The 24,256-nt window shown below is 41.5% G+C and overlaps 3 protein-coding genes across 3 annotated transcripts in view; all 3 read right to left on the bottom strand.

The window, feature by feature from the left end:
• Positions 1-8,892, bottom strand: part of aqr (aquarius intron-binding spliceosomal factor) — a 50,574-nt gene extending 41,682 nt beyond the window's left edge. Inside the window, exons 1-14 of the mRNA XM_070841962.1 lie at positions 8,818-8,892; positions 8,244-8,345; positions 7,440-7,496; positions 7,097-7,137; positions 6,947-6,982; positions 6,733-6,853; positions 6,440-6,580; positions 5,892-5,960; positions 5,628-5,728; positions 5,443-5,519; positions 4,454-4,518; positions 2,275-2,391; positions 2,055-2,168; positions 1,521-1,624 (exon numbers count right to left, since the gene is read on the bottom strand). Of these exons, the coding sequence (XP_070698063.1) occupies positions 1,521-1,624; positions 2,055-2,168; positions 2,275-2,391; positions 4,454-4,518; positions 5,443-5,519; positions 5,628-5,728; positions 5,892-5,960; positions 6,440-6,580; positions 6,733-6,853; positions 6,947-6,982; positions 7,097-7,137; positions 7,440-7,496; positions 8,244-8,327 (1,127 nt within the window). The 5' untranslated portion in view covers positions 8,328-8,345; positions 8,818-8,892. The remainder of the gene's footprint in view (positions 1-1,520; positions 1,625-2,054; positions 2,169-2,274; positions 2,392-4,453; positions 4,519-5,442; positions 5,520-5,627; positions 5,729-5,891; positions 5,961-6,439; positions 6,581-6,732; positions 6,854-6,946; positions 6,983-7,096; positions 7,138-7,439; positions 7,497-8,243; positions 8,346-8,817) is intronic.
• Positions 8,826-12,602, bottom strand: LOC139211988 (zinc finger protein 770-like). The gene is made up of 2 exons (XM_070842424.1): positions 9,629-12,602; positions 8,826-8,845 (listed from the first exon to the last, which is right to left on the bottom strand). Exons 1-2 carry the CDS (start codon positions 12,600-12,602, stop codon positions 8,826-8,828), a joined length of 2,994 nt encoding a protein of 997 aa, XP_070698525.1.
• A 4,256-nt stretch (positions 12,603-16,858) lies between these two features.
• Positions 16,859-24,256, bottom strand: part of dph6 (diphthamine biosynthesis 6) — a 53,638-nt gene continuing 46,240 nt past the window's right edge. Inside the window, exons 14-15 of the mRNA XM_070842756.1 lie at positions 21,781-22,168; positions 16,859-17,439 (exon numbers count right to left, since the gene is read on the bottom strand). Coding sequence (XP_070698857.1) covers positions 17,321-17,439; positions 21,781-22,168 — 507 coding nt within the window. The 3' untranslated portion in view covers positions 16,859-17,320. The remainder of the gene's footprint in view (positions 17,440-21,780; positions 22,169-24,256) is intronic.

Here is a 24,256-nt window from a genome sequence, read left to right as displayed (position 1 = left end):
TAGCCTGTGGGTAGCGCAGCTGGAATAAACTAGCATTAGCGTGAGTTGTTTGGATGAAAAGTGCCTCGTTAAATCTGATCGGCATATTTGAAGTTACCCAGGAGCTGCTTTGGTGACAGTTGTGGAGCAGGGAACAATGCGGTTCCTGCTATATTCAAAACCCTAATTCTGGGAAAAGGAGCAGAGCTTCTAGAAATACATGAAATGGTTCCGTTATGTCTCTACCTGATTCAGCTCAGCTCGGCTCATAACCCTCTGCCTGATTCAAAGAAACTTAGTGTGGGTTTTAAGCATTTATAATCCACTAAAGATGTTAAAAAGAGGTGATGGATATACAAACATCAGCCGCAAAGAAGAAAGTCATGTTCCAACACAGCACCTCAGAGCAATCATGACAAATAAAGACATAACATAGTGTACAAACAAATAAGCAATCGGTCACTCACTCAGAGTGTGTTGTCGAGCCAAAACATGATGGTTTAAAGACCCTTTAAAAGCTTGGATCAATATTTAAACATTTCATTATGATATCAAATGCCAAAAAGTTAGCAACCGTGAAGTAATTACAAATTACTAATAAATCAATGTCTTTTCACTCCCCTTCGCGCATGTGTACAAGTTAAAAACCCACACACAGGCCAGTTCATCAAAGCGAGAATGCTTTTTGGCTCTTTGGCAAGCTAATATGATCTGACAAACACAGCTGTTCAAAGAGTTTATTCTCAAGCCACTGCAAATCGATTAAATTAATGAGGCGTGCCTCTCTCTCTCTGGCTGGTACCAGCTGCCTGTTCGAGGGCTCACTAGCTGCCATTTAGCAGGGAAGTCAGGCAGCAACTGTGCTGCTGATGCTACACTGCAACAAAAGATAAGTAGTCTGCATGTGTCTGTGCTTTAACTGGGTCTTGCATGCAGAGAAGAGCCTCAACAAAAGGTCAGATCTGTATATCTGCTGATGAGTTGATGGACGGCTTTGTTTGTAACTCACTCACCAGAAATGATGGCATGCAACATTATTTTGCGACTCTGCGCCTTTAGAATTTTGAGGTACAACTCGCTACTGTTGTAAATATAAGTCATAGCTTTCTTTTTCTTTTCTTAGCTTTTTCCACCAACGTCCTCTTCGGTCTCCTCCAACTCTGCGATGACATCTGTACTGAAAATACTGAACTATCTTCTTCTTATACATACCTGAAGACCCCAGTTGGTGTTGTGATGTAGTGCCGTGAAGTACTACACATTTTTCCCCAGAAACTGTACTTGTTACCCAAGTGACCCAAGTTGTGTAGTGCAACAACAGGCCTTTGAGGCGAAGAGGGTGAACTATAAGCTACGTCTAGGTGGATAAACAGTACATTTACATACCAGGAAGTAGGCCTGTTAGCTGAAACAACACTCTGGTGTTGAGACATTCACTTTGACTTTGTACTCAGTCCAGCCATGCATCCCTCCATCTGTTCACTGACAACCTGCAAGTGCACTTGTTCATTTCACAATTCATTCCAGATGTTTTGATTTACCTGAGATGGCCAAAGTGTTTGGTCAAAGATTCTCGAGTGTCTACTGCAGCTACGTTGGACAGAGCAAAGTCTTGCAGTTCTGGAAAATGAGCGAACGCCGCCCTCTGCAACATGGGAAAGCACAGAGCAATACACTCAGATTGATGTCCAAATGCATACCATCACTAAAAACATATTTCTCATCACTGCATCCACCACACTGCCTTCACCAGGATAAGCAACTCAAAAATGGTTATAGAAATACATGATGAAAAGATAAATCACTGTGGCATTATGGAATCTGGCATTATATAGATACGTTTATTATTACAACTATGAATACTGGATTTGGTCGCTGACAATACAACATTTTGTATTCATATTGCTTTCTTCCACTACATGCACAATAATACCTAAAGACATTAAATAAGAACATCGTGAGCACTTTCAGTAAAACCAAAGCAGCAGAACTTTAGCAGGAAGGAGATATGACTGAGACAATGTAGCTGAGATATTCCACTGCATGTCTGTCTGTCCTTTATGTACGGCATTTACCTGCAGGGAGGTGATTCTGTCATAGTGCAGAGTCGTCATCTCTTTTCCTGTCAGGGCGTTTCCTGTCTGGTCACCGATCTCAAAACCTGTGTAGAACTTCAGCATGTCCAGCAACTAAAGAGGTGAGACACGTTACTTTTAGACTTGAAAATGAAATCAGGGATTATTTGGATCTCAGCATGCATGCATACGTGTCCTTGTGCTTGCTAGTTTGTCGCACCTGGCAGAAGAGGTGACCCTCTTTCTCTCTCTTGGTGAGGCTGGACAGGTGGCAGCTGACCACCAAGTGGGAGTCATCCAAAACTGTATTGAACCACCGTCTGGTAGGCAGCAGGGCCTGGACAGGGAGTACACCATATTTATAACAATGGACTACATGCTTACAGTTAAAATACCTGATCTTAAAGTTCTCACAACAACTCAAAAACAACCACAAACAAATGTAGGGGGAAATTGTATGGCCAATATGACTCAAGACAGATAAGCCAAATGTGGTCTTGCAGAAACTAAGCTATGCAAACACAGAGTCTGATGGCTCTCTAACAAAGAAAAACGGAATTAGATATTGTATGAACGGATACCTTAAAAGGGTCAAAAGAATCAAATGACTCAACCACATTTCCCAGCATCTCTGCCATGATTATCCATACATCATATTGATCCATGGTCTTTTCTTGTCTTGAGGTTGTTTTGTTTTGAAACATATGATAGAGCGGCAAGCAACAAGGCTAAGACAGCGAGACGTAAGGAAGACGGGGGAAAAAACTGGCACAGCTACTTCTATAGCCATTATTTATTTGCTTGTTGCAGCACATGAACATGACATGAAGGCAAGTACAGAGAAAACCTGTCAAAATGAGATAACAGGGCTGCTTTGGTTGGAAAATAAGAACATGTTGATGAACTGACAGACAGAGAGAGAGAGTGACTGGTGTACGCATTACAAAAAAAAAAAGGGGTTCAATCTATCCCAGGCTGATAGAAGAACTGCCCCCCCCCTCCAAAAAAATGCATTGTGAAATAGAATATGAAATGGAATACTGAATTGCAAAACACCAACAAAACGAGATGTCTATTATTTAATTCATTGAAAACTGCTCTCTTCAAAGGCAGCAGGTGCAGCAGTTAATACCTAAACACTGAGAGCACAGATACCTTTATATCCAACAGTTATCTTTGATCTCAACACAGTCCTGACAGCCGGCATGAAACAGACATGAAAACAGGGATGCTTTTTTTCCCCCCTGCATTAATTTTCAGGTTGTCATTAGAGAGGGGAAGTATGGATTTCGAGCAACTGAGGCTTTGTAAAAGGATAGCACTGAAGGACAAGAGATGTCTCTAGAGGCCGTCAGCTGGCTGGCCACTAGCTGCTGCCAGGAACAGCAAGGCCAGCCTGTCAGCAGGCAGCCAGATGAAATCTATTGAAGCTCCTTGCTAGAAACAGGAGATCTGCACAGGCAGCAAGAGCAACAACCTTATGAGACACTGTGCTTTCACTCCAGATAGTCAACCTCATCTCTTCAAAATGTTATATCAAGATCTATTTCCAAATGAATTCTGTTCAATTAAATGTAATAGTTCATATAGGCTCCTCATGTTTATGAGCCATTTCATGACAATGCAACATAAACGTAGAATACTCCGCCGAACAAACCCAGCAACTGAAACTTTTCATTCAGTCATATACATCAGCCAGTCTCAGTGTGTGAAAAACAAATGGTATGGATTGTTGATTGGTTAACTACTCTGATATGCCCTCTGCTGCGGTGTTTTTCACCCACAAGACCCAGATCACAAATTTACATGCAAAATTACGTAAATGAAGAATTGGTGAGACATTTCAGAGGAAGGTGAAGCATTTAAAAATGAATTCAGAACAGAATGTTGATGATTTAAGAAATTAATTATAATACAAACGGGAATTGTTCAAGAAGGAGCTCAGGTCACAACCCTTATGTCCAGCAAACACTGCATATTACTCTACATCTTACTTCAGATGTCAAAAATCATCAGGCTAAAAATAACCTCTCTCATACTCCAGTCAAAGACTACGGTCTCAAATACTGCACAGCTTTGCAGACAGCAATAACAGAGACGCATTAGGTGGACCTGAGTCTCAACATTTATCCACTGTCTGTTGACCTGAGTTAGCTCTGAAGGACAAAAGAGAAATCAGCTCTGCAGAGACGCGTGTCTACGCTGCTTCATTCAGGATACCACGACTGAGCAAATATACTGGAGCTCTACACTCTTCTACTGAACAGGCACGATGGAAACTAGTGTTTGACTAGTCTGTGTTAAGATTGACTGCATCATCTTGCACTGTAAATTGTGAAAATGGCAAAACATAGCAATAGTTGCTGAACAAGGCTTTGAAATGGGAGGATTTGTCTTACCTCCAAATCAATCATGAGCTCAATGAATCTCTCGCAGTAATGTACTTTGTCCATGCAAACAGGTCCTATGGAAAATGAAGGAGGAAATCATGGAGGTCAAGAGTCAAATAAGACCAGGGAATGCGTGTTGTCAATAACAAATGCAATCTGGCAGACAAGCAGACATGACTATGAACATCCAAGGCCAAAAACAGATAGGGGCGATTAGATGTAGCAGTGGAAATGAGATTGTGTAGCTACCAAGGATATGAGGACAGTAAATACACATGGACAACACCACGGTGCCATGCTGTGTGTAAGCCTCACTGAGATACTGCACTGCCAGCACAGCAGCATGCTGGGACCTTAGACCTCATTAAGGATGTTGGTATGTGTGTGCACTTGAAGTTAAGGCATGCTGCACACATTAGAGTGATGTGGATCCTGCTGGGCTTTAGAGTGTAATCTACTCTGTCAGGTTTGAATTCTACCTAAACACACAAATACACATGTTCTGTTTTTAGCATTCAGGTGGGGGGCCTCTGTGTCGGCCTGCATTACAACATAGGAGTCAGCGCCGGTGGCTGTACGGCAGCTGGAGCACATGCTCCTTCGGCGTCTGCACAAGGGAGGGGAAAGGAGGGAGTAGTGCAACTGAAATAATGATGAAAAGGGGTAACATTACATTTCATAGTGACACTGTAGTCTTGGACTTAAGAAATGTGACACTGCACAAGTTGCTTAAGTATAAGTTGCTTAATCATGCTGGGAAAGGTAGAGAGAGCACATGTAAAAACCTGCTTTGGAACCAAAGTCACAGGGGGGAGTCATCTGGGATCATAAATTTGACTCAATATCCACACCATGGCTGCATCATTTTTAGTAAAATAGTAGCAGTAAGATATAATGGTTATTATTGCTGAAGGAATTCAATGTGAAGCAGTTGTACACAACAACATATGAAACCCCAAGACAAATAAATGTTTTTTTTTTTTTTTTTTCCTGTTTACCTGACGGCGTAATTGACATGAGAACTCCAAGAAACTTTTTAATGAGAGCTGAGAGAAAGACCCTCTCTTTCTTTGCCCTGAGGAAAACACAAAGAAAGCAGAAAAGCTTAGAAATTCATAGCGTACACAACATCATTTCCTAGTGTGTATAGATCTGAACGGGCAAGCAAGGAAAACAATATTACTGCTCAGCTGCATCAGCATCCATCTTATCAAATTTCTTCTTGATTAAATTCCAGAACTTCTGCAGCTTTGGAACTTTCTTCAGCTCATGTTGGAGTCTGGACTGCAAACATGAAACAAATCAGTGAACCGTAGGTTTTACCGAAGCATTACTGTCATAGCAAGGAGGCAATTCTTTCCTGTGAAATTATCAAACAGCGTCATTACTTAGTGTGCACCAATGACCAGAAACATCTAATGAGGGTAGTAATAGGTTGTCATCTTACTGGTAGGAGGCACATCCACATAGGCAGAGAGATGAGCTGCTGCACCTGCTCTCTGATCAAATCCACCTCCTGGGAGGGAGGTGCACGGGGGGGGGGAGAGAGAGAGTGTGTTGTCAAAATGTACTGTGTATGACAGATTTTTATTACACATCAGCCCATAATAAAAGTCTGTGACTAAAATATTTAGAGGCCTTTTTAGGATACAATCAAAGTGCAGCAGGCTATCGCAGCAGATTTTAAAGTGAGACATCTGCAGTGCTTCCCTGTGGTTTAATGCGGCTGCACACGATACAGATGGGTGGGAGGTGGCCCAAGTGGTACTGCCTGGTCTACTACTGCCACCTAGTGGACGTTACAACTAATTGCTTCCATTTCTATTTCCACTTTCATTGTGCATTATGTGCATATGCATTACAGATTTTTTGTAATCAAAATATAAGATGATTACTTCATGAAAATAGTTCATCCTAATTGACTATACGAGCAGAATAATTAACACTCAAGGCATTCCCAAAGTTACATGTGAATACTGGTGTAGTGGTACACACCAGACTGTTGAAACAGTGGTCCAGGAAGACCAGCAGCACAGTTTGCTCCTTCAGAGTGAGACCAGCCTCCTCGCCTGCCAGCACAGCCTCCATCACACATTTGAAGAAGAATGGGAAATGGCTGGGCTCCTTCTTGAACACCTGATACGCACCATCCAAAAGATAAAAATTAAAATGTAGAAAGGCATCTTTTTGTTAACTGTAGAGAGGGTGAACATCTTAAAGTAACTCGTATAAAGCTAGGGTGACCATTTCATGACGATTACACTTAAATGAAGTCCTGCGTTTCTTACCTCCCAAGCTGGGACATTCTCTCTGAACTTCTCGTTGACAATGCAACAAATGGACATGAGGTAAGCATTGCTGGACACCTCTGCAGTGTAGTTAACCCACAAGTAGTTCTCAAGGTACTGGCTGAAGGAAATAATGTGAGAAAATAATGTATGAGCATCTAACAAGTTGTGTAACCACTTTTAGAGAAGTTTTTTAGGAAGTAACATATCCAACCTGAATTCAAGCAGCATAATTTTTCTGATGGCAAATCTGAAAATATATAGGAAAGAAGGTAACAGAGTGAGATAAATGAGCATAAAATGTGTTCAATGGATTAAACACAGCATTTTAAGCCAAAGATGCTAATGCTAGGCATTTACTTACTTGGACTTGAGAATCTCTTTTTCATACACATCTTCCATCACCTACACAATCAGCAAAGACGGTGAAAATTATTAGAGATTCAGGCAAACACAAAGGAATGCCACCTCAATGCTAAAACATAACCAGTGCGTTTAGGTTCAGTGACTTGACTGGCTAAAGCAGTACTTTACACCTCTTTTACTGTATCAAACTCAACAATTAAAAGACATTTCGGTTTGAACCAACACGTGTAACTAACTCCATGATGCATACTGTATGTAGAACATGTGTTTGCAACTTTTAAAAGAAGTTCAACTACAAAAATTAGTGACACCTGTAAGATAAAGCAATGCATATAACTCACCTTAGGGTCAAAGGGTAGTTTATTCTTTGCATGAGGTGCCCAATATTTATTAGCCAACTGAAACAAGAAAGACATCATAGTAGTGGTAAACACCACATCTTGAACATACAAAAGTTCACTGAATAACACAGAGTTGGTACAAATGACACATTACAGGGTGGTGTAAGGGAGGAAAACGCATAGATCAACAAGTCATATAGTTTTGTGGTTTTTCATTTTGGATATGCACTCAGTCTCCAGTTTATTAGGCAAACCGAGCTAAAACTAATGCAGTCTAATGCCCTGCAACTAATCCTACCTTCATGAAGTTCTTTTTGTTCAGTTTTGTTTGAAACTGCTTTAGAAAGTACTGGTAGCCGTAGATTCAACTGTATGATCACTTTGGAAGATGTAGTTTGTAGTGCTTTTGAACCACACTGTGTTATACGAACAGATTTTTCTACTATTAGAAATATTCATTTATATCAATGAGGGTATAATGCAATACATTTCAACAGCACCACAAACTATATCCTGCAAAATGACCATAACGTTTAATCAATGCCTCTGTAAAACCTAATAACCTTCATGAAAGTAGGATTTATTGCAGGGCTGTTGTATTAGTCTACATAAGTTTAGCTAGGTGCATCTAATAAACTGGCACCTGACTGTATACTCACCTGGGTAAATACCAGATGGAGACCTATCTCCCCAAACCCACACGTTAGCTCTTTTAATATACAGTTAGATAACACAGGATGCAGTAAAACTATGTTCTATGCAAATCAATTTGCACCATTTGTAGTGTACATGCACCATGATTACCTGTGTGACATATTCCGCATTAATCTGAGACACAGAAGGCGCTGCAGCCTTTTTAGCGGGGGTTTCCTTCTCCGTGGTGGCCATCGCAAGTAGCTAAAACAACTGTCAGAAAGACGAAAAATGAGATATTGAATGAAAATAACCGTGGTTACTCATTAATACAAACTTGGACTTAGCTATTGAACTGAACTCACGCCTAAAACTAACGTGGCTACTTAAGGCAAGAATAGTGCTAAGAAAGTTAGCTAATTGTTAGCTAGGTTACAAACTTCAGTAGGTTAATTGGCGACGTACGCCATTTAAAATATTTTAATTTCTTCTATGCTGCTCGAATACTTTAATAACCATCAGGCTGCTGCTTTACGTTCCTACATCGTATTATTATTATTAATATATTGTCGTAAAAGACCAACATTAGTGAACGTTAGCGTTTCACAAGATCAGGTGACGAGCTACGCTAATTTGTAGCATTAAAAGCTGACGAAAACATAATTTATTAACGATAGTGGTGATATTATTCCCACGTTTTATCATTTATCATCCCATGTGATGATAATGTGGTAATCTCACTAACCTTTAAGTCTATTTCAGCATGAGTGCCACTGGACGGTTGGTTACGCATGTACACAACCAAAACGCGCTGTATGCGACTAACTTCCTGCTTGGGTACGTCCTCAAAATCGTCCCCAGATACAAAAGCATGTCTTCCGTTCCTACTTTGCAAGTTTTTATATTTTATCTTGTGCCTGAGATAAGTCTTTATAAAAAGGATATCAATGTAAAATATTCATGTTTGAGAAATGTTCACATCAATTGAATGTACAGTCTTAATAAATTTAACAAGAGGCACTATAAACATAATGAAACATGTTTAATTTATGAAGAATTTAAAATATAAACAAAAATACACCATCTATTACATACTTTACATACATACAGTATACACAAGCATCATAGAAATGACAAATTATGGTCATCGTAAAAAACAAAGATAACAAACATTACACAATAACATTTTCATTGTCAATGAATCAGTCCATGTGTTGATAGTCGGTGTGTATTGACATGTGTCGACTGTGTGAACGTTTTGCCGCAAATGTCACACATAAACGGCCTCTGACCCGTGTGGATGAGATAATGCCTTTTAAGTTTAGAGGGAGACACGAAATGTTTGAAGCAAATGTCACAATTCTTCTGGGCTGACCCTGTCATTATAGGTTGGACATTAGTTGAACAAATATGTTGCTTAAGATCGTTTTCGCTCTTAAAGCTTGCAGGACACTTGTCACATTCAAACACTATTAGTGGCTCAGTCCAGTAATTATCTGGCTGGATTTGATTCTCAATCACAGAACTCGCAACTCCATCACGGAGCAGTTTGTTACTTCCTGAAATAGCTGCAGCTTCTTTAGGCTGACATGGAACATCAGCATTGTGAGCTTTGCCCTCATACTGGTGTGACAAAGGTGAAGCTTCCATGTTTTGATTTTGGACCAGCTTATTGATTTCAAATGCAAGTTCAGAGGGAAAAGAATAACTGTGATGGTCTGTAGCCTGATTACAATTTTCTTTTCTTTCTCTTTGCATTTTCTCTGATCCATTATTCTCCTCATGTAAGCCCACTTCTGGCACTACGAGCCATTCTGTGTCTATTGCCTCAGGGCAATAAGATAAATCTCCAGTAAATGAGTGCTGACCACCACTGGTATGATGTGACTCTGGCTGCTCTCTTGTTGCATCCACATTTAAATCTGCACCATCAGTAAGGTTCTCAAGGCATTTATTCTGGAGATGGTTGGTACTTATCATTTCTCCGTGAATATAATCTGAAATTCTGTTACCCTGTCTGCACCTGTGCTCATGAACTTTGAGATGACCCCGCTGTGTGAAAGTTTTGCTGCACAAAGTGCATTTGTACGGCCTTATCCCAGAGTGAGTGACCAAGTGCCTCGAGAGCTTGTATGGAAAAGCAAAGTTCTTGAAGCATATTCGGCATGTGTGAAGTTTCCTTTTTTTACAAGTTATGCCACTCTTAAAGTTTGTCTTAAAAAGACTGTTTGTGATGGATATTTCTCTACTGGTGCAGAGCAACTCACTCTCTCCATTTTCAAGCATTGCGTGTGATTTTTTCTGTGGTGGGATACGAACACTGATCCTTGGGTAAGGTTGCTGTTGATTATCCACTTTCAGTTTTGTCATGTTTCCCTCCTGTTTGACCGGCTTGCATGGCTTCCACTCACAGTGAGTTCTTTCATGAGTTTTCAGATGTGGAGCTTGCCTGAATGCTTTCCCACATATAGGACACTGAAATGGTTTCAAGCCTGTGTGTACCATCTCATGCCTTTGTAATTTAGAGGCACTTGGAAAACACTTTAAACACTGGAAGCATTTGTGTTGTACATTGCCTGGATTTTGTAATGGCTTAACAGCTCGTGTCCTTTTCACAGTCACTTTAGAAACCTTTTTCAAGTGCACAACCTCATTTTTCTCTGAGGTGTGTGGCAAAAGTTTCTCTGATCCTCTGATGTCACCCTGAATATTTACCACAGAGGGAGTGTGATCCTGGTGTTTCACAGAGACTACATCACTGCCAGTATTTGTCTCCAGATCCCTCTTATGTATTAACATTTCCTGGACTGGGACGTCTGCTGGAGTCCTTGTGTTCAACCCACCTATGCAAGAGGGTGGCCGATTGATATACAGCGATCGTTGCTTGTGATATCTGGACCACAGGTGAGTTCGACAATGGACCCTCAAGTGTGTTTTCTGGCGAAATCTCTTTCCACACAGCTCACAGCCAAAGGGTCTCTGTCCAGTGTGAGTCATCATGTGCCTTCTAAGTTTTGATGCAGATGGAAAACATTTCAAACATGCATGGCACTGATGTGATGTGTTAATAACCCGCTGCTTGGCGGCGGCGTGGCAGGCTTCCCTCTGCTGGTCTGTTGGTGTAATTAACTCAGTATCCTGAGGAGGAGAGTCATTGTAATCACTGCCATTTTCACTCCACGTTTCTGGTTTAACGATGATGTTCAAGTCAACGGGATCTGCATGACTGGGTTCAGGTGAATGTTTTATTGCTTCAGAATCCGACATTTTCACAGTGGTAAGACTTCCCAGTTCTTTTTGGCTCCTATGAAGTTTACGATGACGTATCAAATTAACTTCTAACCGGAAAGACCTGTTGCAGATCTTACACTGGAATGGTTTCAAGTCTTTATGTGTTAAGCGTTGCTGCTCCTGTTCGTTTGAATTATGGCAAATGCTCTGGCACAGACTCCCTGTAATTAGTGGTTGTGTTGGTTTTACAACTGCATCCGACTTGGTTTCGGTCTTGATCAGGTCCTGCATGGCATTTACACTTATTTTACACTGCAGCTCCAGCTCCATCGAGGAATTCACAGGCGTGCGATGGCTGGTGGGTCGTTGCTGAAGTGATGACTGAGGCTGCAGACCTGAGGTTTGTCTGTTTTTACAAAACCTCTGTTTTTTCTTTTCAGTGCCTGCAGAGAACGAACATTTATTTGCAGAACTTAAATGGGATTTCAAGTGCACCTTCTGTCTGAAGGCTTTCCAGCAGATTCTACATGAATAGGGTTTCTGCCCTGTATGAATAAGAAAATGCCGCTGTAGTTTGGATGGTGAGCAGAAGGTTTTGAGACATTTAGAGCACTGGTGATTCAAAGTAACTTGGCTTCTGGCGGAGCTGAATTCCTGTGGCTGCAGATGCACCTTCATGTGGGCCTTTTGAGAAAAAGTCCGGCCTGACTCTTTGCCCCTCTCAAACTGTTTTGGTTTGTTATGACCTGATGAGTGAATCCAAAGCTGTAGAGATGAATTAAATGACTTCAAGCAGACTTTGCAAGTGTATCCATTATGGGCATTGCTTACAGAGTTGCCTGCATTTGCAGAGTTAACTTGTTCCTGAGGTATTGGATCCATGACATTTGAAAGATTGTCTGGAGTCACCGAGACATCATTTATATGTGCCATATTTTTTGGTGGACTTCCAGTCTCACTGGAGGAAAGATTGAGAGTCACAATTTCTATCTTCAACTCAGGCAGGGAAGTCACAGGTGGCATTGAAGTGCAACTACTACTGCTGTCTGTGTTAACCCCTCCGGCTGGTTTGTCACAATCTGGTTGTTGGTTATGGGAGAAAATGCCTTCCCGTAGACAGTCTGATGGCAGCCTTGATTGATGGACTTTCTGCAAGTGTGTCTTTAAATGCACAGACTGTGTGAACGCCTTTCCACAGATTTTGCAGATGAAGGGCTTCTGTCCAGTATGGACGACATAATGTCTCTGAAGTTTGTATGGCGATGGGAAAGGTTTTGCACAAACAGGGCACTGATGCATTTTCAAATCGCCACTTTAATTGTTGAATTGACAATTGGTGATCCTCTCACTAGACCTAGGGCAAAACATAAGACACTGAAGCTTTAAAGCAAGCATTGAAGAATTACAATCAGTGCAACTGAAAACTGGTAACAAGTTATTTCATTACTTTAAAGCGACTAACCTCAATATAATTAACATTCAGCTAACGTATGGCAGGAAAAAATGTAACAAAAAGTATGTATAGTATGTACATTGTATTAACATACAAAAACAGGGCATTCATTTGCATACATATAGCTAACATTATGCGCTAATAACAGAAATTAACAAAGGTGTTAGCAACATATGTACACTTGGCGCAGGAACTAGCTAACAACGCTAGCTTTACTGGCGTACAAGTCAAAAGTACTTACTATTTGTGGTTGACGTCCTATTAAAATTAATGTATTTATCATTTATTGACGACGTCTTGGCGCCTCGTTAGCTTTCTTGCTAACAATGCAACAATCTCTGACGTCACCCTGGCAACAAGCGTGCACGTCCCTAAATTGTACGACGGGAAACAAACATTTTCAGTTCCTATCCGTGGCAGACCTGCGGATGTGAATAAACCTCCTTCCACGGCTCACATTTTCATGTTATGTGTATTTTATACTGACGAGATGGAGGCTGTGCGGGGATATACAGTCATACTAAAGCTGCTAAACCGCAAAACGTAGAAAACAGCCATTTTCCTTTCTTGGTCACATGGACTCAAACACAAAAGCTGAATAGATAGAAGTACTTTAGATAGAAGTACTTAATTGATCCCTGGGGGGAAATTCTGGAAAACAACCAATCAAAAGAAAAATTTGTTAAATTTTTAGTTTTTGTTGCAGTGTGGTCCATATATGTTGCAACGCATGTCGTGGCTGCATGAAATCAAACCTTGTTACAAAGAAATTAGCAACTGTATTGTAATCATATGTATATGAAAATGTGCCTGTAATGTAATACCAGCATTGTAAGCAGCAGACAGGTGGGTTTGCAGTCCCCCTCCCCGGTTTCTCTGTTTTTGACATGTATGGTCTTGTTCACTCCTCATTTACTGTAAACCATCTGTTCCCCTTCATATGCTCATTTTGGCCCTCATCATGTTTAATTCTGAGCTGAGAAGGTTGCTCCTCCACACTGTTGAGTTGACTGTTTGGTTTTGTTAGTATACATATCTATGCCTCAGAAACCGAAGAAACCAAGTTTTTAACTAATTCCGTGGTGCTTTTCAGGGGTAACAGAGAGGTGACAGATGATTCCATTCTGTGTTTTGGCCTAAATTTATGTTTTTGGTCTGGTGTTTGGTCTGTGAAGCTAGTTTAGTCTAGCAAGACCCAGGCAGAGTAACCACAGGTTTTCAAACCATGTTTGATATCTTCTTTTTCTATGGTTTTAGCCTGAGTGTTTGTTGATATGTTCTGGATATTTGATATTCCTATTTTATATCTAGTAGATGGTGAAAATTAAACAGGAGGAATCAATATATGCCAGAGGTTTTCTACTTTGGGTGCCTCTTTCTTTCAAGGATACTGCACAGTCCAGGACAACCAACAGGCTTTTCATGCTGTGAACAATTTGTTGATGGAGATTTTATTTCTTGAACAATTAGTGGATAAATTAAAAATGTATTTAATGATTCTGATAATGTTTATTCGTTACAGCTCTATTGTCAAACACAGGTGTATATAACATGTTAATAGCTGCAGCATATTTATCTTTTCATGTCAGCAATAGGTCTTTTTCACAGCAGACATTTTGATAAGTCATAATAAGAAGGACACAGCTGTTATCAACAAGGCAGTGGCTCTGTCCTGTTGTTTCTAAATGGAATTCAACCATCATTGATTTTATCATTTACACCAGTGCTTTTCCTACTGTGATGTGTCTTCTGTATAGAAGGCCTATGTCAGAGCACTATGTACAAGTCATTGTATTACACAAAAAGTGGAGGAAAGATGCAATGTGCATGGCAAAATATCAAATCCTGTTTTAATGTTAACCCCCTAAAAGTTGAAATTAAGGGTAGCTTACAGTAACAGAAAAAAGCTGAATTGTACAGACATTTAAAAAAAAAACACATAAGGTCCTCAAACCTCCATTAATTCAAAATATAAGAAAATAAAAATAGTGAAAATGTCATTATTTATATGTTTTTGAAATAACATGGAACTAACTAGCATTGACTAACACCAAAACATCTATTACAGGAGAGGAATTAATGTAAAACATTTCTAGCTCTAAAAGCTTCTTGGTTTAATTTAGATTGTGGCTTATATTAATGAAAATACTGTAAAATGTAATGAGAGCTCTAATGATTTCAAATGGCACAGTTTATTTTGACCACAAGAGGGCAGCAGACACCACCCAATAGCATGTGATGGCTTGCCAGTTCAGCAGATAGAAGAAGTTTCATAAAATCAGTGCTGTGACCATAAAGGCAGGCTTTCGCAATATGTCAGGGGGAGGAAAACAATACATTATGAAACAAAAAGGATTCAAACATGAAAACAAACAAAACCACAGTCGCTCAAGCAAACAGACTACAATGTCAGGAAGCGTCTCGTGCAGCGAGGACGATCCTGAGCTGGGCTCCCCTACTGTAGCCGACTGCTATGGGGAAAGAGAGTCACACACATCAGTCTGGTTAGCCTGGAGGAAGAAACACACAGTTAAAGTCCATGTGCAAGGCCACAATGACAAGGGCCGCAGGCTGGTACACTGCACACAAAGGACAATGTTAGCCACAACAGCCAGTTTGTTTGCAGAGTGGTTGCAGGTCAGCTTGGTAGAAAATGTACATTTGACAAAACACGAAACTAAATGTCACCCTGTCTTTATTCATTTTGTGAGGGAACACAGTGGTAGAGACATGAAGTCATGTCTGCCATAGGCCATCACATTGGCCATGATGAGGGTGTGATGATACACTTGTGGCTTCGCCTGTGTCTGTATGAATACATGACTGCTGAGAGACGCAATGTTATGTTTACAGCGGTGATCGACAAGTTGTTGTTGTGCACCGAATTTGGCTGCAAAGCTCCTCTGTGTTTACTGAAATGCTGAGTTTGGTGTTTTAATGCTTTGTTGTTGCACCAAGGGAAAAAGCACATGGAATTAGAACGCAGCAAATGAATGTCTTAAAAATGTGTTTTATAACAAAGTTAAATCTAGTGCTTGTTTATAATTTGAATTCATTCCCATTGTTGTGTCGTTACTCCATTTTCATTGGTCAATTTGAACAAAACCATTTTCAATCTTCTTTGTTAACCATTATTTATTGGGTAAGACTGCCGAATGCTACATGCTGGTTCAGCAAAGTCTTGTTCCGCAACATCCTGCTTGGCATTCAGACTGTTACACATATTCAGAAATCGAAAGGCAAAAACCAAGAAACAAGTAATTTGACAAAGAAAACACGAATGTCTTCTACAAAAATTTGGCTATTTGTACAATTGCCAAATCTGTTTTAACAGCTACATTCATTGACAACAGTGAAATATAATCAAATATCTGTGGATGAAAAGTACTTTATTAAAAATACCTATATCTCAGTGCTTATTTGACAGCTTTTCCCCCGGTATGGCCCTTTAAAACCCAAACAGATGAACATTAACACACACTGTATATTTATGAAGCATTGGCTTGCTCGCTCTCATAAATAATTGCTTGTTTGTGTTTTTCAACCCTCAATGAAAATCTTCAGGCTCTATTGGCTGCCTCTATTGTTCAATTTTTGATAACAACAATCAAAACAACATTGCGGTGGGTGAAGATCAATAGCCCACTCCACTCTCCCGCCATCACAAGTGCGATGAAGAGAATAGCCAGAGTGAAGATGCATTCCAACTCAGATCATCAATACGGTTCATGATCTTTGAGAAAAGAAATGTTCCAGGAGCAATGGTTAATAGTGTTATTTTCTTCCCACATTGTCACAGTGTGTCTATTGACACTCCCAACACTCTCTTTCACACAAACACACACACACACACAACCTGCCCTGCAGCTGTGTGTTGTAGTGTCCCTCTCCTATTAACCAGGTTGCCTTAGAATCAATAGAAAACATAAAGAGGCTTAATCTTTTCAGGTGCTCTGCGCTGATTGCCTATTACACAATAATAACACACCTTGAATCCCATGGAGCATGAGAGGGAGAAACACAGTCACCTCATCCACACACACACACACGGCCACAAACCAGTCACACAGTAAATCTATAGGTTTACCACTGAACAGATGGTGTCGGCGGTGGCGCTATACCTTCACGAGGGGTGTTAGCTTGCGTGTTAAGAGAAATTCCACCAGAAACAGCGGGATATCAGGGGATACAGTTTATCGCCTCGTGGGACAGGACACTGCTAGTGTCCATAAGACCTCTCGGAGGCAGAATAACAGCTGCTGCAGTGTACAACTCCAATGGAGGACATAGTGAATTATTGGCCTAACTTCTGGGATATGAATAAATGCATCATCAAAAACACTTGTAGACAGACAACTTTTCATTTCAACAATCAGCAGTGATAAACAGTCATTCATGATTCAAAAATTCATGAGCAGTTGTACAGTTTTTCTTTTCCACATCCACTGATGTCCAGTTATAAGTCATTAGGTGTTGGGCTGGCAGAGTCGCTCCTGAAGAAAAGTCCCACTGAATTCCAGTGCTGTGGATGACTGGAGTCTGGTTGTTGACTCTGGCTGCGTTTCTATAAACTGAGCCAGCAGGACAGGTGGAGGATCTGGGAGTCAGGCAAGTCCAGGACTGGAACCAGGGCCACAGAGGGACTGGACACTGCTAGAGAGCTTCTCAAACTTTCCTCAAGTCCTGGCAGGTAGAGGTGGGGGAGGGAGATAAGGGGTGAGGGCGAAAGAAGAGGGAGGTGTTAGTTTCATGAGAGCGTTGGCTGGAGTTGGACATTAGGTTCTCATATAGCTGTCCCACTGGGCCACCCCAGGACAGAGAGGCTGCACTTAACCCTTCGACCAGGGAGCATGGGCCTATTTACAAATTATTGGCATTCTTAAATCCTTGGCAGACTGTAGCTCCCCCATTCAACTCCCTGCAGTGCAGACATATGGTCAGCAAAGACTGAACTCCAAGCTACCCCTCCCAACTCGCACACAGCCATATACAAGCAAACACATACACACAGAAGGAAGGGAACGAGCGGGGGGGGGGGCAATCCTGCCATGCCCTTTTAGCCAATTGAGCAGCTTGTTGGGGGGGGTCTAGTGGAATGGATCCTCTACTCCTGTTGTGTTGGGATGTTAGGAAGCTGTGTTGGGACTACCTCTCAGTTTAACTGGAGTTGAGAGATGTTGTTAGTGTGTGTGTGTGTGGCCCGACTACAGGCGGGCAGTGGACATGTGAGAATTCATTGAGCGTCTCAGAGCCTGGTCCTGATGACAGCCTGTCTATTTAGCAGTGGCCCGCTGGGATGTTGCCCCTTCCCTCCTCTGCTCCATGCACTAATTGGTCACAAGTGTTCCTGTCTCATGGTTGACTGTCCTGGCTTATTTCTTCTGATTTAACAGTGTGTTGCATGGGAGTTGGCTGTGTGGTCACTGTGATCTTGCACGGTTATAATAGAGTTGCACATCTGGAAAGTATGTTATGCCACTTTTGTACCCTCACTATTGCAAATGTCAATCATCTTCCCACTCAAAACAACATCTGTCTAATATGAAGTTTATTCAAAATGTAATACCTGACCAGTTACTTTGAGACTCGATGGACAAATACATAACATCTACTAGTGCTGCAGTACAACTATGTGACATTTATGTGAACTTACAGAGAGAGAAATCAGGACAGAGAGGTTACACGAGCAGTTCAGTACTATTTAACAAGCCTCATTCTCTTTCATTTGAAGCTCACACAGCATGCCAAACATCCTTACAAAGAGCCCACACACCCTAATTAGCTAATATGCACTACAGCTTAAAATACCCCCACTGAACACAAGCCTTTTTTGGAGGGCATTAAAAGCCTAAATATGTGTTATCAGAGCATGTGGTGCACCCTGGGAAGCAGGATCCTCTGGAGATGGCTAGCTGACAACTGAACGAGCTGGGGAGATCACAGACAGGGGATGGTTTCATTAAGAGAAGAAACACACCCTTCATCACACCTTGCACACTAAGCCTGTTTTATGTCAGGATGTTTTAATCTTTGTACTAACAGATAGGAAATAATTGTGCCCTCTCTTTGAGTCTCTCTCAGTGTCTGTGTACATAGACATGCTTGCTTATGCATGAATGAGAGACATGAGGGGGGTGAAGGTGACTTGGGTGACCATGCAATTTTGTGTTTTTTTGTCTTTGTGAGGGAAAAGTGAGTAAAGACACAGGCCGCTTTGCTCCAGTCTCTATAAAGGCTTCTGTAAAATCGCATCAAACCTATGAACGCTTCCAATCACACACCCAATCCCCACCCTCTGGTCTCTTAGCCCCCCTTTGGGCTACACGGGGAGCCTCATTGAGTGGCCCAGTGGACAGAGGCTGTAAGATTCAAAAAGCCATCACATTAGCAATGGGATGGAACTAAACCATCTACCCAAGAGGACCAGCCATTATTCTGCTTCACGGCGAACACACAGGGAGCTGAAAGGCTGCTGCTCAGTCTCTGTGTTTTCAAAACCAAACCATTACTAATGCCCACAACACCCTTTTATGCTAAACATCAACAGCTATTTTTGTTTGAAAGGATTAATATATAAATATTGTAAGCCTAAGTGAATAGAAGTCAATGAAGGCAGTGGTGAAAAGGAGAGAAAAGGGGGTTCCTGTGTGGAATGGTTGATGCCTGCTGGGCTTATGGGGCTTTTAAGCAGTGGCCAAGGCCCAGAGCCAGTGGTTTTTAGTTGTGCTACACTGACTTCAAAACTGGTCAATTTAACCGGTAAACGAGGTGGTAATTAGCAAGTGTTGGCTCATGAAAATTGTTCATTTAGTCCATGAAGAATGAACAAAGAGGCTGAGGGCCTGGGTGTGTGCAGTGGAGCCACAAAGAAATTAAAACTTCCTCACCTTTCTTTAAAGCAGCTAAGACAAATAATTTGGCATCAACCACAAATCACATGCTTACTTGTACATGACAGGAGTCGCACATAGTGTTGAATCCACAGAAAAATATCAGTTGAGGTCCCCTCAGCTCTGTGGAGGTTTACGGCCCCTTTTAGCTAATGGTTTAGGTTTTCCAGACCACAGTTTAACTGGTTCACTCTCTGAGCAACATTTTCGGCTGCAGCAGGCAGCTGATACAGTGAATAAAAAACCTGCACTGTACACTACCTTGCCAGCATCAGACAGGCAGACAGTTAACAACGAGTGAATATAGTGGAGCATTTAGTCACTAACAAGCCAGGTATTGTCCTCAGTAGTTGGTGGAGACCAAAGCAGAAATGCTAATGTTGCCCCACATCTGCTGGATGTGTAAATAGATAACTATGTGCTGAGAAATTCACCACATCATTTTAAAACGTCAAAACATGTCAATGTTGTGTTCACGGGCTGTTTCTGCTTGCCCAATGAGGCCAGAATCAGTTACTGCAAGCTTGTATTTTTTACAATTTGAGTACTTAGGAGCGAAGAGATCAAAGCGTATCCAATTCAATATTTACTGTGTAAAACGTGTAATTCCTTTACTTACGTTAATTTTTTCTATAAAAATGTCAAATGACCTTATGTTGCAATTTTAGTTGAGCTGTTCGGGCCTATCTTTGTGAGAACCTTTCTATCGTAAGTAACAAGTTGAGACAAGATGTTTAAAGGTTTCATTTGGAGCATATGTCATGTCTATCAGCTGTGAATCCTAACGCAAGTAACCGAAGGGGGGGTGTGCAGTCACATTTTTCTCCAGTGTTGTTGCCTTTCTGCTCGCTGACAGCAGCAGTTGTGAGGCTGTGACTACTAGTGCCAGAGGTGTTACTTTTCCTCCTTTGACTTTTTAGATTCATCACCCAATGAGCATAGGCTGTGACCCATAAAAATGCCCATAGGTATGCTTCCAGGGCTTGGCTGTACATGCAGAGTAAGGTAACAGATTCCAGCTCAATGATGAGTCAGTAAATGGTTTTAGGGGAAACAGTCTGTGCAGTCCATAATCAAAGAAACATACATCTCAAGGGTGAAGATTGGGGTTGGTTTTGCTCCAGTAAACCAATGACTCACTAATGTCTTCCACAAAAGAATCAAGAAGAAACACTTTGTGCTTTCCATAGAAAAGCTTCAATAGTACATTTTTCAATTGTATTAAAATATGTGCATTCAGCATTTATTTGCCATATTTACATCTATATTTTGTTTTCAACAATAGAATTCTGCATTTATCATTAGATTTCTCCACATTGCTCAATCCTCTTATTGTGGATAATGGCCGAAAAAATAAATGATATGCATCATATATCATGAAACACTGTTGAGTAACAATTAGATAATTAGGTGACAAAACGAATAGCGCGGTTTGTCTGTCATGCATGTCAACACACATTCGAAACAGATCAACCTTTTTTCCCCATTCATCACTGGTAACCATCATTTCACGTCCTCAAAAAGATGAGTTATGTCAAAGCTAAAAATGACAGTAAGATGGCTGGTTTGGCACGCATTCAAAAAAAAGTTAATTGACTGCTTCAGCGATGACTTGACAAGTGAGCCTGTGTGATCGATGTGCTCATCGCCCTTTTCCCTCTGAGAGAACATCTCTCAGGATAAAACAAATACCGTTCCACATTTGCCTTGACGAGAACCTAGAATCCTGGGAGCAGGAGATGGTGGCGTATAAAAGTGTAATGATGACAAAAGACTGTGCCAGCTGCTCGGGTTACTGTACCCAGAGCAGACACAACAAATGACTTACAATAATTAAACACAGGAAGGAGTGGAGATCCTCTGGAGGGACTGCTTCCTAGACTACATTATGGAGTTTACTTAACTAATGTCAGTTCAAACTTTCTTTGAAATGAGAGTGCAGAGAGAGACGTGCTGTCACTTTGTTTCCATTAATACAGTGATGTAGAGCTTAACTCGCAGGAGCAGTGCATCTCAGAAGTGTTCCTTCAACAGAACAGCTTATTTAGGATAAATCCTCTTAATGAATATAAACATCAGATCAATCAAAGCTTATGTGTAGTGTCTTGAGTGAGATACATGTCCAGTGACATACCTTTAACAATGTGCCGTGCCAGTGAGCGGCTACACTTGTAGAACACCCGGGCACACAGGGGCACCAGCTCAGCATCCATCTCCTTCAAGGCCTTCTTGAACGTAGCACCAACTACTTCTGTTACATCCTTCACAGAGCTTAGCTCCAGGTTATCGTCAGGCACAGCCAGGGAAAGGGAAAGCGAAGCACTGGACATGTCAGCGGACATTACGGTGTGGCACTCTATGGATCCGCACGCCACCTTTGTAGTCACGTGACAGGAAGTCCTTTTGGTGGGATCATCCTGAATTGCAGTTACATGAAGCTCAACAGCTGCACCCCTGGGTAAGGCAGGTACCACACTGACTAATAATGGCACCCGGTTGATCTCAGGCTTCCACAGCAAGTCCTGCAATGCAGACAGATAGCATTCAAGTTAACAGGCTGGAAAATTATATACTGTGTTGTGCCACACACCACAATCAAATGTATGGCCCTCCTGCTGAGATGCATGCTGTGCTTTCTGACCACAAATGCTACTCCATCAACATTAAACATTATTGTAAAGCGCATCATAAAATCCTACTACACGGCACTAAGACGGGCTTTTTACTTTACAGACTGACAGGCTATCAATTAACATGAGATTGGGAGGTGACCCTTGGTAATGATAGTGCACAAACAATTCAGAAAGAATCCATACTGCTTGCAGCAACCGTAAACAAAGTGCATTTACTTTGAGCAGCATTTGCTAGAATGACAGATCCTATCCCTGATGACTTCTCACCTTTGTAAGAAGATCACTCACAGCATATTACGGCAGTTTCACCATACACCTTTAGTGGAAAACTGTTTTTTATCTACCAGGCCAAAATCTCTTTATTTTTTTCTCCTCCGGACTGAGGGCCATTAGCAGTAACAAAATGTCTTGGAGCAGTGCTACAATGTGGCCCTCTAATAATACTTGGCTGTGGCTTCATCTGCTAATGGGAGAGAAATGAGTGTTTTATATAACCGTCATTTCAGTTGGAGTCGATAGGGCAAAAACACTTAACCCCCTTTTCAATTTGCTGGATCAATTTTCATCCACTTACACCCCACTTCGTAAGTGCAGAATAATAACAGGTTACTTACATTTTATTTTGATATTCACTCACAAAAAAAGAGAAATCACTGACAAGAGCAGACGACTGGCTCTTTGTCCCTTCAACAGACGAGCCCGTCATGACCCAATCAGCCAGATTCACTCAAGCAGCACTTACCTTCAGATTAAACTTTAGCAAACGCTTAATTGTGTATCAACAGCTAACCTCTTGCTTTAGAGCCTGAAAAAAAAATGAAAAAGGCAAGTGTCCTGAATGAGTGTGTATGCAGGGGTTAGGTTAAGATTTCTTTAGTCTTCTGATTTTGAAGAGACACTAGTTTGCAGTGACTAACAATAACAATCATAAGAACAGAGAATAACAGCCATGTCAGCATGGACCTCTTAGCATGTCAGACAAAGTGACAGCACACATACGTGTCCTATGCTTTGATAAATGTTATATTAGCACTTTTGGCACAGGCTAGGTATTCTCCTAGAGGGAACTGCTCTTGCACTTGTCAATAGTGATTGAACATGGAACAGAGAGTGGGAACTGGGGAGAGAAGTGACAGGACAGGGGGTCCTGCTCAGCCAGGCTTAAAGGCCACCCTGCAGGCCCTGGGTGCTGAGGTACTATACCCAACCGACCGTCCACAAGGAGATCAGGGGACTTCAGCACTGCAGCTCCAGCCTGTGGCAGGACTTTATTGTCACGGCACAGTTGCTGACTTTTTGTCAGAGCTGTCGGACGAGGTTACATCAGTCCCCTTTTGTTTCTTTATTAATGTATCCACCAAAAGGTAACATTAGGTGGGAAGTTTGTTCAGCAGTTCTGTGGAACTAAATGTGCTAATGGTGCATTACTGTGTGTGTTTCTGTATGTGCACGCGCACGTACGCGCATGTGTGTATGTTACAGACTTGACTGTGGCCAGAGCTCCATCTCTATGTGTTTCCCTTCCAGAGGAGTGAGAAAGGGGAACACTGGCTGACATGCCTACCTGACCACAGATCATTTATTAAATTAATCCAATAAAATACAAACTTTGATATATGGTGGAGCTGAGTGCTGGAGTGGCAAGTTGGAAGGGCAGGCAGGTGGCAGAGCGTGTGTGTGTGTTGAGTGCTCTGTTCTGCTCTACACCAGCCACTTAACACAATCCATCTCATTACTTCATGCAACTTCAGTTCCAGGGCATGCAGCCATTCCTCCCGAACTCTTTCAGTCCGTAGGCAGCAGGTAAACGCATGAAAGTCTGGATCTGCTGTGCTCAGCTCTCCACATTGATGGGGTGTGACCTGCCTCTCCTTATGTTTGTTTTCTTTTTCCCCACTTTCCTCCCTCTAACTCGTGTCCGTGTGCCTGGAGCGTGCAGGGGGTTGGAGGGCCGAGAGGCGTGAAAGCCGAACGGTA

The sequence above is a fragment of the Pempheris klunzingeri genome, chromosome 13 (assembly GCF_042242105.1).
Source record: "Pempheris klunzingeri isolate RE-2024b chromosome 13, fPemKlu1.hap1, whole genome shotgun sequence".
NCBI lineage: Eukaryota > Metazoa > Chordata > Actinopteri > Acropomatiformes > Pempheridae > Pempheris > Pempheris klunzingeri.
The sequence above is the reverse complement of the archived record's forward strand: the minus strand, read 5'-3'. Positions and strand labels throughout refer to the sequence as shown.

Coding starts and splice junctions, on each gene's coding strand:
- LOC139211988 (XM_070842424.1), bottom strand. CDS start 12,602: ATGCATCAGTGCCCTGTTTGTGCAAAACCTTTCCCATCGCCATACAAA. Junction 8,846..9,628: donor AGCTGCAGCTATTTCAGGAA/GTAACAAACTGC, acceptor CCAACCGTCCAG/TGGCACTCATGCTGAAATAG.